This window comes from Labrus mixtus, chromosome 3, assembly GCF_963584025.1.
Source record: "Labrus mixtus chromosome 3, fLabMix1.1, whole genome shotgun sequence".
NCBI lineage: Eukaryota > Metazoa > Chordata > Actinopteri > Labriformes > Labridae > Labrus > Labrus mixtus.
This window is the reverse complement of record NC_083614.1, coordinates 30,483,359-30,497,474: the sequence shown is the minus strand read 5'-3', so window position 1 is coordinate 30,497,474 and position 14,116 is coordinate 30,483,359. Positions and strand designations below refer to the sequence as shown.

Sequence of the window (14,116 nt, the reverse complement as noted above, 5' to 3'; positions counted from 1 at the left end):
TATCCTGCAGCCCTGAAACAGATTCATTTGACTGTTTGAAACACAAAACAATCATCTCTTAATGTTATCTGAGAATGTGATTTCAGGTTTTGTAACCACAGCTTTAAACTGTAAAGGTCAACAGATACTTCAGATTATTACAGCACTGTTTTAGACTGGTTCTGTTTTTGGAAACTTAATACAGATAACTGGTCCATTTGTCAGAAAGGGACACTGAAGGAGACCAAAAAAAAAAGGGGGACCCATAAGATTGGATTCAGTACTTGAATGAATTCATACATTTCCTTTGAGAGAGTTTTAAAGAGAAGAACTTGAAAAAGTGTAAATCTAACTGTCGCTTTATCCAAGAAATGTTAAAACCAGCAGGCTGTGATTGAGCAGAAATCATGAAGCCTGAAATAAGATGGTAAACACAGTTAGTGGTAAATGGGCTCAAACTCGTTAAACCAGAGTGAACTGCTCCGGTGAAAGTGGGCTATTTTTAGACCGATAATGTTGCAGTGAAACACACTGCTGCATCGTGTGATGTTCATCGGCTGCTCAGGCTGTTTAAGACCAACTAAGACAACACACCACTGTTGTAAATAACAGCGTTTACACACGAGGCCACAACTGTTAAGAGGTTTAACATTTTGGCAAACTGCACTTTTATTTTTGTGTTTTTTTTTTTTTAGGCCAATAAAAGGAGACTGCATAGTTGTTGAAATATCTCCAATACCTGAGTTACTGCTTCTGTTTGTTTCTGTTAAAACTCTTTTTAGAGGCTATAACTGGTTTGAAATGATATTATTATACTACTCTGAACCACTGACTCTGCTGTCTCTGTGGTTATTAATCGAACTAATATGAAAAAGCTGTTACACTTCATCTCCTCTTTGATGGAGACGTGTCGTGTATTTGCACTGTATCTGGTTTATTTTGTGCACGAGCAAAGAGTCATACTTGAAAACTTTTCAAATGAGGACGATATCTTGTACGACTGATTGGGTGGAAATGTTTTTAATGCTGTGCTTAATCTATAAAAGGGCATTGGATTAGACTCTGTGATTTTGCACTGAATATAATGAAACCACTTGTGTTTATAAAGGAAAATATGCTTATTATGAAATGCTGTTTAGTTCAAAGTGATACCTTTGCTACCATTGTCATTCTTTGCCTCTGAATAATTTGTATCCTGATGTTTACAAAGGTGAGAAGTTGAAGCTTTTATGGATGTGTATGATATTTAAAATCCTGTGTGTTTATCTGTGTGTTACCCTGTTTAACTGATCAGACCAGGGTAGATGGGCAACACTGTAAGGTTTAGCGTAGATAGAGCAAGAAAGTAAACATCATTTCAAACGGTCGCACTGTGACTCAACAGAGCTGATGGAACCTTTGCTTATTTTGTAATTTGTCCAGTGAGACTTTACAATTTTTCAAACTTAGCATTAAAAAGACACAATTTTCTGTATGAAATTACAACAATACAAAGTCAACAGAAGGCCTTTAATCGGACGTCCAAATCCGTTGCCTCGTGTCTGGGTGATCCGAGACAAAATAGTAACAAGTTATATTTAAAAAAGTGAAAATATGAAAACAACAACGAGCCGTATTTTAGGCTGAAACAACATATTTAATTACCCGTTAGCTTCTGCTTACCACATCGTGATAGAAAATATTTAAATTCCTAGTTAATGGTTTTGTTTGCTGGAAATTGGAAAATTAGTTGTTGTGACTTAAATGGTTATCATTACCTCAAAAGTTGTCATCGTTATCAAAGCTTTTAGTCGGCTAACACGAAAATCCAGCCTTTTCCATAATGTAACAAGAAACAGTTCACTACGTTTATGGGACTAGCAACATTTTTTATTATTATAACAACTTTAAGCTCTTAACCCGTCACCTTTACATTAGAAAAAAACACTACTACTATCTTAATATACATAAAAGAAACTGTCATACTGTCCACTTTGTCTGCACACAATGTGTTCGACTGTATTTATTTATACTCTTGTTTCTATAATAATTACATATACAACCCAATTTCTGAAAAAGTTGGGACACTGTAAATAAAAACAGAATGTGACTATTTGCAAAACATTGAAACTCCATATTGTACTGAACAAAGAACGACAACATATCAAATGTTGTAAAACGAGAAGTGTCATTGTTCATTGGAAAAACTGTAATAAAGGTAATATCGCCTTACTTAAAAGCCCATGTATCCTGGTCTACAGACTGAGTGGGTCCTGTACCCTGGCAGAATTCAGGACCCTTCACCTCCGTCCACTGTAAGGGGCCCAAACATCCCCCTGCAGGACAGTATATACTCCTGTACTCTCTGTGAAAACCTCAGAACACTTTCAGTGCCTCTGAACAATGTTGCCAATATTACTGACTGAGTGGGTGCCTAGACGACTGATGTACCAATTTCTGAGTCTGTGTGTGTGTGTGTGTGTGTGTGTGTGTGTGTGTGTGTGTGTTTTCTGACAGATGAATAAACGTGCAGATGATATTAATACCCGAGCTGAGTTGATGATTATTTCAGTGAATGTGCGTCTGATTTGCTCTCTTCCGAGGCTCGGCTCGTATACCGCTCCGAGGGAAATAACTGTTCTGTTAGCTGACGCTGTTATTGGCTCACAGGGAGAAGACGCCCTACATAGCCTAGTTTCCTGCGCACTGATAGCCAGGAATTACTCATTATTCTTCAAATTGCTCCTGCCAAGAAAGCTGTTCCCGTGCCCCTGGTAGTTTGTTTGTTTGCCTGTCAGCAGGATGCATCACAATGCTCATGAACAGATTGCCTGAAATGTGTTGTTCTGGCCTCAGGTTTCTGTGAGTTTTAAGTGAGGATCCATAAACTTGGGTTTCTGCCACTGGATGGCTCAATTTTATTTGCAACAAAGAAATGGAGCCAGTAGTCATGAGTATGGAGAACCAGCACATAAGGGCACAGTTTTTAATGACTGCATGTAGGTGTTGTAGTCTTCTAGTTATTGTAAGTGGTCGGGCAAATTAGTCCCTATGGCCATCCCACGCAAACCACAGAGGCATAATTGTGCAGCTGCTGTAAGAGGTACAAAATGTTTAGTCTCAGATCTGCTTTACTTTATTATCAGGGGCACATTTAAGGTATTATACATAAACATAAACTACCGTTAATACTTCATATTACATGGTACCTCTCCATTAATAACTCCATCGCACCATTTTATGTCCTTTCATGCTGCAGGAAGAATCGCTGCTGCGTTTTAAACAAGATCTGTTCATTCAGAAGTTCCTTTGCTCTCGTTATTGAGACATGACCGGTTTTTATTTACACATAGTTTCAGGCAGCAGTTTAATTCAGCTACCCTCTGAAGTCACTAAGGACAAGAATGTCCACTTCCAAAAAAACTGCTATAAAAATAGAACAGATTTATATTTGTTTCTACTTTTTTCTGCATACATCTCTTAAACAACTTCAGCCCTGCTCAAAACTACCAAACATTCAATCATTTTTAGGAATTTAACCCTTTAAATGCCAGTTTGATTACTTGATGTCACTGTTGTTATTTAAGAAATAAACACAAAAATGAGTTATTTTCCATATAACAAATATTTGGTGGCTTGGGGATTTTCTTCAAATCAGTCTTGGATATGTCAAAGATTATCCAAAATATTGACTTTGATGCATTGTCAGTTTTTGTGTAGCATCAGATTTAAAATGAAGTTTCCTGTTTGGACATTGGAGGGCGAAAATGTCCAATTTACAAAAACTGCTATAAAAATATAGATTTATATTTTCTTTTCATTTTTTTTTCCTACTTTTTCTGCATAAATCTCTTAAACAACTTCAGCCCTGCTGAAAAATATCAAACATTGAGTAATTATAAGGAATTTAACCCTTTAAATGCCAGTTTGATTACATGATTCTTACATGATTTTGTCTTAAGGGGGTAGTAAACATGATTCACAGTGTTCTATTGAGCTATTAAAAAAAATAAAATTTGCATTCCAAAATGTGTCAAGAGAGAGTCTTACTTACAAAATGATGGTCAGATAAAGAGGAAACATTTTCCCAAATGGACAGAAATGTCCATAATGATGCATGAGGGTTAAGCATTTGTGTCAAACTGACATTTTGAGTACAAGATTGACAGCTGTCTCAATCACAACATCAACATAAACGATTACTGTAAGGATGACTGAACACATATCACTCAAGGCTTTTATTTGTCTTCGATTTGTTAACGGAGAAAATGGACAAAAATCTTATTAGTTACACTTTGAAATCAGTATTTAAATGAATGTAAATGAAAAGAACAATGCAGTTGCTCAACCATATTTCGTTGAAGTTTGTCTGTAAGAGGGGAACGGTAGGGTAAAACTGCAGCACCAAATACCTAAATAAAATATCAAGTTAATTACCTAAGTCAGTGGTTTATATCATTCAAATGCAATATGTGCTATTTTTTTTACTGCAGTTTTCTTCCTTTTTTAAAAACTGATTCACTTCTCATGAGGCCACAAGTTCATCATCTTTAAATATTCAGCCTTCTGGCCCATGTATTTGGATTTGGCTCAAGCTAAAGGGAGCTCTAACATCGGGTGATAATTTAAAAACTGCCCATAGCTCAGACAGCCCACTTTCTGAAATCTCAGCGGTATATAAAAAAAAAAATTACAACATGGACCAAAATTCTAATTGTCTGACAGACTGTTATCCTGAAAAGGAGCAGCAATATTTCACAAGGAGTCTGAAAAATGTCCCTTTGATTGAGACAGCCCCTCCAAGAATTCAGCACCATGGACAGGTCCGACACACAAGAAGAGAGTTTATCTGTGGCAGTGAAGCTTTGTTTTATTTGTCTGTGGGACTATTGGGGGTTTTGGACTAATAGGTTTAATTGTTTTCCAGATAACTGGCTTTCACACTCAAAATGGCTTTTGGTCCATTTGGAAAAATAATTAGACAAATGAAGATATTAGAATAAAAGGCTGTCAGAACAATGGCGTCGCATCACTAATTCTCTGTAGGATGAATGAGCGTCCCCTCTTCCATTGTTCTATTGTTTATTGTCATTTAATACAATTGTTTGAGAAATATCAATACTCTCCACATTCACCATCAGCAAAAGAATACCCGTGTGATGTTCTTTCTTTTAACCCCATTAAGACACGTCCATTGTTTTTTATTGCTGTTGTTTAAGGGTTCTTTTCCTTTCTGGATGATATCGTTGCTCGGATGTCTTCCTCAATATCATTCTTTTTTGGTCCTTTTTCTTGGCGCTGCTAGAAACTTTGGGTCAATGAGACAAACAGTTGTTCAGGCATTTATGAAAAAGTGATGGCCTCTATGTGGAAACTGTCTTTTTCCTAGAAGAAATGCTGAAACACACACACACACACACACACACGCACAAAGAGGAGTATGTTTTGGCGCAACACTAAAGAGGGCTGCAGATTTCCAATCATGGATAGCCTGGGGAAATGTAACAGTGCTCTTTGTTCTACTGTTTCTGACAGAACCAGTGGAGGAAGGATAGGAAACATTTCAAAATCATGAAGCTAATCACAGAATAGATGCATACGCCTATTAACTACCTGCAGGGTGCCCTTTGAAAGGAATTAAACCTCAATGCAGTATGCCGTCCTCTCTGGAGAAAATTGGCTGAATATGCCTCGATGAAATGTCAGAGTACCAGCACTTGAAGCTAAAAGCAGCAGTCATATATACTTTACCCTTTTCTTTTTTTCTAAAATGTTAAATTACCATCAAACAAATCGTATGACAGAAGCTTTTTTTTTTGGAAGGAAAAATGTGCAAGTCACCATGGTTACAGTCCCCAAAGGAGTTTAATGAATATGGTAGTCTTTACAGTGTATTCATAATACAGTCATTTAACTTTACAGCCAAATATTGTCTCATAGCTTTCTAAATAATATCAAGTACTGTAGGAAACTATTGCACGTCTTAATTCTTGAAGGGCAAGTAAATAGTGAATTACATATTAAAAATCATTTTTTTTAAAATGTATCGACATTGAAGCACATTTAAAGATACAGCGACTTTCTGCGTACGGCTACTGCAACATTTAATCTCTTAAAGCTCCTGTAAGGAACTTTCGGTTTGTGATGATTTTGGCGCCCCCCTGTGGACAAAGCTGTACAATTTATCTCTTTGCTGATCTTGTCCTTTACATTTTTAATGTATTCTCGTCCTTATTTCTTTGAGTATCTTTGCAACAAAAAAAAAAAGCTGTTAATAATTTGGTTTGACACCTACCCCACAGCAGCAGAATCACGCATTCAATAAACTACAGAGAAGGGAGAAATCCTGTCACTGATGGTCTTTGTTTGCATAAAGCTCATATAAAGTCATCCGTTTTTATTTCATTTTGTTTCGTATCCAGCAAAAAAAACTCCTCACGAGCTGTAATCAGTCAGTCGACGAGTAAGTAGCTTGATTTCTTTTTTAGCGTTATCGAGGGAATGTCTTTGTTTCAAAACATTTGCATGAAAAAACAAGCCTTTTAAAGACAACCCAACAGGAACTTCAACAGGAGAACTATTTCCAGGTTTTACATAGCAAAGGATTAACCAATCACTCAAATACATGGGTTGTGTATTAAAATATTAAAACAGCTCCTTTAGAAACCCTCATAACACCAAGAGGTAATGAGAAGCTCTAATATGAACACTTTGACTTGGTTTGAAGAAGAAAAAAAAGGCACAATAAGGAGGTTTTCTGTCCTAGATTACTCATCTGCATCCAGAGCTGCAAACATGCATCTGACACACACATTTCATTTTTATGTCACGATTATTAAATTGTGAAGGCGTTCGATGCAAAGTGTATTTCTTAATAAAAACCAAACTGAGCTACAGGAGAGCGTGACCAAGCTCTTTTCTCATTCTTGTTGTTTAGCACCCTCTGCTGGTCACAAAACATTATGACAACTTGGGTGGCTGACTGCAAGGTCCCATTAGAAAATGTATTAACATGTAAAAAAAATAATAATAATTGGAATTTTCTCACAATGAAGTGCATCCATTGTTTAAAATATATTTTAGTTTGCCTTTCTGTAAAAAAACAATAAACTACTTTTTTTTAAGTCCGTAGTGTTGAGGTTTTTATTCCATGTTTTCTTGTTACCTGCTGTGAAGTAGAGTGTTTTGGTAAAAGTGCACTTCAAGGCCAAACAAGTCTGAAAACAGCGAAATAAGTAAACATTTTGAACAATCATTCCCCGTGTGGCTGGTGGAAAAAGCAGAAGGATTATAGTTAAATACTACAACCGGGACTTTCACTGTAGTGTGAACCAATACTCGGCAGTCTGGCGAGGCAGATCCAGCAGAACTTCTGTCCACACTGAGAGCAGGTCATTATGTTACATCCGCCATGCTTCTACAATATAAAACAACAACATCATATTAGTCAGTAAAAAGTGTTTTTTTTTAATCCAGTGAGGACTTTACATTTTAGTAAGGGTGAAGTCATACCTCTATCTTGCAGAAGCAGTGAGGGCAGTTCTTGCTGTTGCCACAGATCCACTGCTCACTCAGACCCTCCTCCAGAGTGAAGAGCAATCTGCTGCGGCCATATCTGCTCTCCAGGAGCTTCTTCCTCTGCTTACTGCCAGTGGCATAGTCCTTCCACAGAGCCTTCAATCCCTCTGAAACACACACACACACACACACACACACACACACACACACACACACACACACACACACACATATACATCACTGTTTTAGTAGCACATCTGCATTCACACAACCTGAACATTCAACCTCTGACTCAGACTGTAATCAAACGCAGAACAGAGCATATTACAATGAGCCTGTTATCTACAGATGTGCCAAGATATTAACAAGTCGTGTTTTCTCTGAACAATATAACCGGAATTATAATACTAAAGATGAAATGATAATTTATTGTTAATAAAGTCCTTCATAACTCTCCATTTAAGACAGTTGATTATCTGTTGAATGTTATCTTGTTGTAGTCTTGTTGGTCACTACTTCGTTACTTTTTTTATACTTTTATACTTTGTCTATTTATGTTTTATATTTATATATACTTTTTATTTTTATTAATATTATTGTTTTTTTGATCATTTAACCACTTGTTTCTATTTCTTTTCCTGCTCTTACCTTCTTATTGCTGTTATCTTTTGATTTGCTTTTATCTCTTTTAGTTTCTTACATCTTTTTAAATCTTTGGTTCCTCTTGGTCTCAGCTCGTGTTGTTGGGTTCTTATGATGGTTCTTGTGATGGTTCTTGTGATGGTTCTTATGATGGTTCTTGTGATGGTTCTTATGATGGTTCTTGTGATGGTTCTTATGATGGTTCTTGTGATGGTTCTTATGATGGTTCTTGTGATGGTTCTTATGATGGTTCTTGTGATGGTTCTTATGATGTTCTTATGATGGTTCTTATGATGGTTCTTATGATGGTTCTTATGATGGTTCTTGTGATGTTTCTTGTGATGGTTCTTGTGATGGTTCTTATGATGGTTCTTATGATGGTTCTTATGATGGTTCTTGTGATGGTTCTTATGATGGTTCTTGTGATGTTTCTTGTGATGGTTCTTGTGATGGTTCTTATGATGTTCTTATGATGGTTCTTGTGATGGTTCTTATGATGGTTCTTGTGATGGTTCTTGTGATGGTTCTTATGATGGTTCTTATGATGGTTCTTGTGATGGTTCTTATGATGGTTCTTATGATGGTTCTTGTGATGGTTCTTATGATGGTTCTTATGATGGTTCTTGTGATGTTTCTTATGATGGTTCTTGTGATGGTTCTTGTGATGGTTCTTGTGATGTTTCTTGTGATGGTTCTTGTGATGGTTCTTGTGATGTTCTTATGATGGTTCTTATGATGGTTCTTGTGATGGTTCTTGTGATGGTTCTTGTGATGGTTCTTATGATGGTTCTTGTGATGGTTCTTATGATGGTTCTTGTGATGTTCTTATGATGGTTCTTGTGATGTTTCTTGTGATGGTTCTTATGATGGTTCTTATGATGGTTCTTGTGATGGTTCTTGTGATGGTTCTTATGATGGTTCTTGTGATGTTTCTTGTGATGGTTCTTATGATGGTTCTTGTGATGGTTCTTATGATGGTTCTTGTGATGGTTCTTATGATGGTTCTTGTGATGGTTCTTATGATGGTTCTTATGATGGTTCTTGTGATGGTTCTTATGATGGTTCTTGTGATGGTTCTTATGATGGTTCTTATGATGGTTCTTGTGATGGTTCTTGTGATGGTTCTTATGATGGTTCTTGTGATGTTTCTTGTGATGGTTCTTATGATGGTTCTTGTGATGGTTCTTATGATGGTTCTTGTGATGGTTCTTATGATGGTTCTTGTGATGGTTCTTATGATGGTTCTTATGATGGTTCTTGTGATGGTTCTTGTGATGGTCGGGTTATATATGTCTGTTGGGTATCGTGCACTTTGGGTTCTTTTCTGTTGAATTGTATTTCATTATTTTTAGTATTTTGTATTTGTTATTTTCTTGCTGTTGTTTCTGTTCTTCTGTGTTTGGTTTAGTTTGTTCTTGTTTTTGCTGTTTGTCAAAGCACTTTGTAAACCTGTGTTTTTAAAAGGTGCTATATAAATAAAGTTATTATTATTATTATTATTATTATTACTAATATTTTATATTTTACTCAAAAGAGATGGAATGAAGTCTTACATCTTCAAAATCTGACACATTTACGCAAGATTTGAACAAGAAGTTCATGTTATATCATCACATTGAAATGCTTTTTATTTTAAGTAAACCTAAGTTCAGTTGAGGGATAATTATTGCCTAATCGACAGCATATAGGTGCTCCATGTACTCAGGGTGCTCAGGGTGCTCAGGGTGCTCCATGTACTCAGGGTGCTCCATGTACTCAGGGTGCTCCATGTACTCAGGGTGCTCCATGTACTCAGGGTGCTCCATGTACTCAGGGTGCTCAGGGTGCTCCATGTACTCAGGGTGCTCAGGGTGCTCCATGTACTCAGGGTGCTCCATGTACTCAGGGTGCTCCATGTACTCAGGGTGCTCAGAGTGCTCCATGTACTCAGGGTGCTCAGGGTGCTCCATGTACTCAGGGTGCTCCATGTACTCAGGGTGCTCCATGTACTCAGGGTGCAGTCGTCGTCACACTGGTCGAAGGTAAGACTCTGATCCACTCTCTCTCTAATTACATTTAATGTTGCTCTAAATCTGTCCTTTCAAATAAAGCTCAATCAATGATCATACTTTTGTTTTTTTCACTGACAGCTCAATTTGAATTGGTCTCAATATTGTGAAATAAAACGGGTTGTCTTGTTTCTAAGAAAATAACAACCAAACCCAGGTTGTTTATGTTTGTTTTATGCCTTACAGAAGCAGAAAAATGCAGAATTGTAAATGAAACACTGCAAGAGTCACTGGACGGTTACAAGATCTCCAGGTCCCATTATTGATTAAATGATTGATACACAGACAGACACGTGAACGCTTTTGTAGCCTACCTATTGAGTGTGGCAGCGTCATGTTAAGGTGATGTGATTCTTCTGTCTTTGTGTTCCTCTGATCCTGACAGTCCTTTGTTCCATGGTAGGTCTTTCTGCAGGCGACACAGAAGGCATATTTGCAAACAGAGCACACCGCCGCCCTGCTGGACTTCTCCAGAATGACGGCCGCGGCACAGGTACGCCGAGGACAGTACGTCACATCTAAGAGGAGGGACGACACGTGTTGTTTTATTTTATTTTGCATTTATTAGTAGTTGTTAAAGATGGTCTCTTATGTACAGTCGTTCTTGTTATGTGCTCAGTTTTAAAACTTGAGGGGAACAAACCAGACATGGAGTCCAGAGTCTTCTGCAGCAGGAGACGATCGTAACGGCTGAACAGCTCCTCCCCGACCAAACTCTTCACCTACCAACACGTGAAAATACATTTAAAAAAACCATGAATTCAAAAACAATGAATTCAAGTGGTTTATATCGGCAATAAATGGAAGTTTCTTTTAATGCAATTTTTGTATCCTCATCCAGAATAAGTAACACAGTATGTGTTGTAAATACAAAAAGCAGGTCTAGACCAAACTATTTGTTTTATTGTTAACAGAGACCCAACGTTAATCCACCATGGAAACATTTAACAAGTAACAAGACAAAGCTTCCTCTAACAGGCAGCTCGAGCAGAACCAGACTCATGTTGAAGCCGATCTGCTGAGACTGTCGGGCTCAGAGGAAAAAAAGGGATAGAGGAAGAGACGGAAAGAAAGCGACAGAGACAAACAAACAGAGCAACAACAACAGCTAATACAGATGAGAGGTTAAAGGGTTAATACTTTAAAATCACAACACAATTAAGACCTTCAATAAGATCTTGTGTCTGCCAGAGAGGAGCTACAGACAGCTCAGGACCGTACCTGTGCAGGTGTAGGGGTTGCAGGGCAGTCTGCATTAGGACAGGTGACACCACGGACGTTCCCCTCCGTTATCTGGAGCTTGCAGAACTCGCCGAGACAGCCCCGGCAGAAGATGTGGTCACACTCGAGCAGTTGAACACACTCTGAACCGAGCCAGCCGACGAAACATATGTCACAGTCAAAGACGGTGGTGGAAAACTCTTTCTGTTTCTGGGTGGCGTTGTAGATCAAGAGCTGGGACAGGAGGGCTTGTGATGGAGTCAGGGAGAGACCAGAGGGGGTTTGTCCAGTTTGATCCAGTGGGTGTGGAGAGCTAGAAGAGGGAAATGATGATGCTGAAGAATCCCCATTAAAGATGTCTTCCTGGTTACTTTGATCAGACTGAGAAAATGGAAGATGCTCTGAGACCGACTTAAATTCTGAGTTTTCAGATGTCTGGTCAGCCTCCCTGTCATCAGAGGAATCTTTATCAGAATCAGTTAAAGTGTTTTGGATCAGAGGCTCCTCATTAGAGTCTGAGTTTAGATCAGTCTGCCTGACTTTGCTGTGGTGTGATGTTGAGTTATTCTGTCCTGATTCCTCAGCTACCTGAGAATCTCTGCTGCTCTCGTCTAATGTTGAAGGATTTTGACTTTCAGCAAAGTTCCCTGTTGGATGCTCAGCTCTGGAGGATGTTGCAGAGAGGTCCTGTGCGATGCTTTGCTCGTGTGATGGAAGCTCCAGCAGAGAGTGGACGTCCAGGAACTTGAGTGCATCCTCTTTAAGAAACTGTATCCAGGTGAAGAGCACCACAGCGCCCCCAGTGGCCTGATAGAGATCGACGAGCTGAGCAGTTAATGAAGGGATCTGTGGAAAAAGAAGATTAAGCTACACTCTGATGTAATCTTTACTGATCCTCAGAAATCTGGCTCTGACGTTGTAAACCCGTGTAGTAAATATCAGAGGTAGTTTTTTGACTCACATTACCTGTTTGTGTGTCAGCCAGCTGCAGGTGAGGGAGAAAGAGGGAGGGGAGGACGATGGGTAGTCCTCAGGGAGTTCAAAGGTCAGGCACAGAGGAGGGAGGAATGATATCTCATACTGCCTCAGTGTTTCACCTGAGAAGTAAACAAACCAGATAATGTTACACATGTTAAAGAAGCTATTCTGATTTCAACAGCTGGATGTGGACAATGAACTCATCCATACACACCTCCAATTTCAAGCTATTGACATATCATGCTACTTTAATCTCCAATTTACAGAGAGGAAAATATCATGTTTAATGAGTTACATATATTTGAAAGTTATAGTTAGCCCACTACTTATTTTGCACACCTAGTTGTTCAAAGAAAGATCCATTAAATACACATTTCCCCTCAAACTGTACACAGGGACCTCATAAGCTCACAACAACCAAAGTCTGCAGGGATAAAATATTTGGTGTTTTACCCAAATAATTGCAAACCATGGAAGACGATTGGTGTTTTAATTTTTTACTTTCTTCGTCCATAAATCATCCCAGGACCCATGAGATTGTGATCCTTTGGAGGAAATTAAAACTAGCTACAACTACAATAAGATACTGATGCACCACTATTAATCTGATAATGAAATATGAGTATTGGTTATGTAATCGTAATTAGTAGCCTACTGCAAAGTAGCCTGCGTGAAGTGTTCTTACTAATAACAACTTAATAATAACTGTGTACCTTTACCTAAAGAATGGAACTGATTACTTTTTTCATTATTAGACACTTTTGTTCGTGTCAAACACTGTTTTACCTTCTTTTAAAACCACCGTGAAGTCTCCCGGCAGCTCGACAGACACTCGGATTTCTCCGGAAAACTTCGACTCATCCCGGACGAATTCATCCGAATCAAAAATACTGTGGAGAGCGAGCAGTTCGTCTTCCTGTTCCTCTCTGTCCGCAGTCATACCGTCCAGTCCCGACAGTAACTCACTTCACCTCCTGCTCGTACTGATGGTTAAGCTGTTTCTTAATAATAAAAAAAATAAAGTACAGTAGTTTCTTGTATTCCCGCTGGAGATGAGTTTGGTTGACACTTCCGTGATTCTGTCAGATGAGAGTCTCTGGTCGGTAACCTCCTCCCGGTGTGGCTGCCCGTCCCTCTGCTGACTCATCTGTTTATGATGCAATGCTCAGGACTCAGCAGCAACACCAGCCTGCAGTGTTTTGTTTTACAGGCTACAGATAAACAAAAGTCATGGGTCATTCAAGGTAACCATGTAAAACTCAGCTTGCTTTAATAACAGAAATTAAATATATGAGTGTTAACAACAACTGGCTAGATTAAGTTAGTGCAATTTTGTAGTAGGCTACTTGTAAGCTTACTTTACAATAGGCTGCCTACCAAACATAATTAGGTTATTGTACTTTTTTTTTTTTTTTACAATGTGTTTATTGAGTTTTAAACATTTTTCCAAGACACACAATTCAAATTAAATAAATTCCATGGAAAAAAAAAAGAAAAAAGATGTACACATGCACATACACATTTATAAAATAAGGGGGGTGGAAGTAAAATATAATAATAATAAAAAATAAAAAGCTTTAATGACAAAATGTGTGAAAACATCTTGATCAGCTGGCCTTTACTAACCAAGCCAAATCCAGTGAATCCTGCTTATAAGATGATATATACAACGATTAATGTTGTACTGTAATTATTACTTTCCGTATTAAATAAAAATAACCAGATGGAATACATTGCCATAGATGATTTGT

The 14,116-nt window shown here is 38.1% G+C and overlaps 1 protein-coding gene across 1 annotated transcript; it reads right to left on the bottom strand.

Annotated features, from left to right (window-relative positions):
* Positions 1-5,804: 5,804 nt before the first annotated feature.
* LOC132971012 (E3 ubiquitin-protein ligase RNF14-like) lies at positions 5,805-13,513 on the bottom strand. Its single transcript, XM_061034536.1, has 7 exons — positions 13,152-13,513; positions 12,354-12,484; positions 11,388-12,233; positions 10,810-10,888; positions 10,481-10,684; positions 7,471-7,643; positions 5,805-7,375 (listed from the first exon to the last, which is right to left on the bottom strand). Exons 1-7 carry the CDS (start codon positions 13,303-13,305, stop codon positions 7,253-7,255), a joined length of 1,710 nt encoding a protein of 569 aa, XP_060890519.1. The 5' UTR covers positions 13,306-13,513; the 3' UTR covers positions 5,805-7,252.
* Between the last annotated feature and the right edge of the window lie 603 nt (positions 13,514-14,116).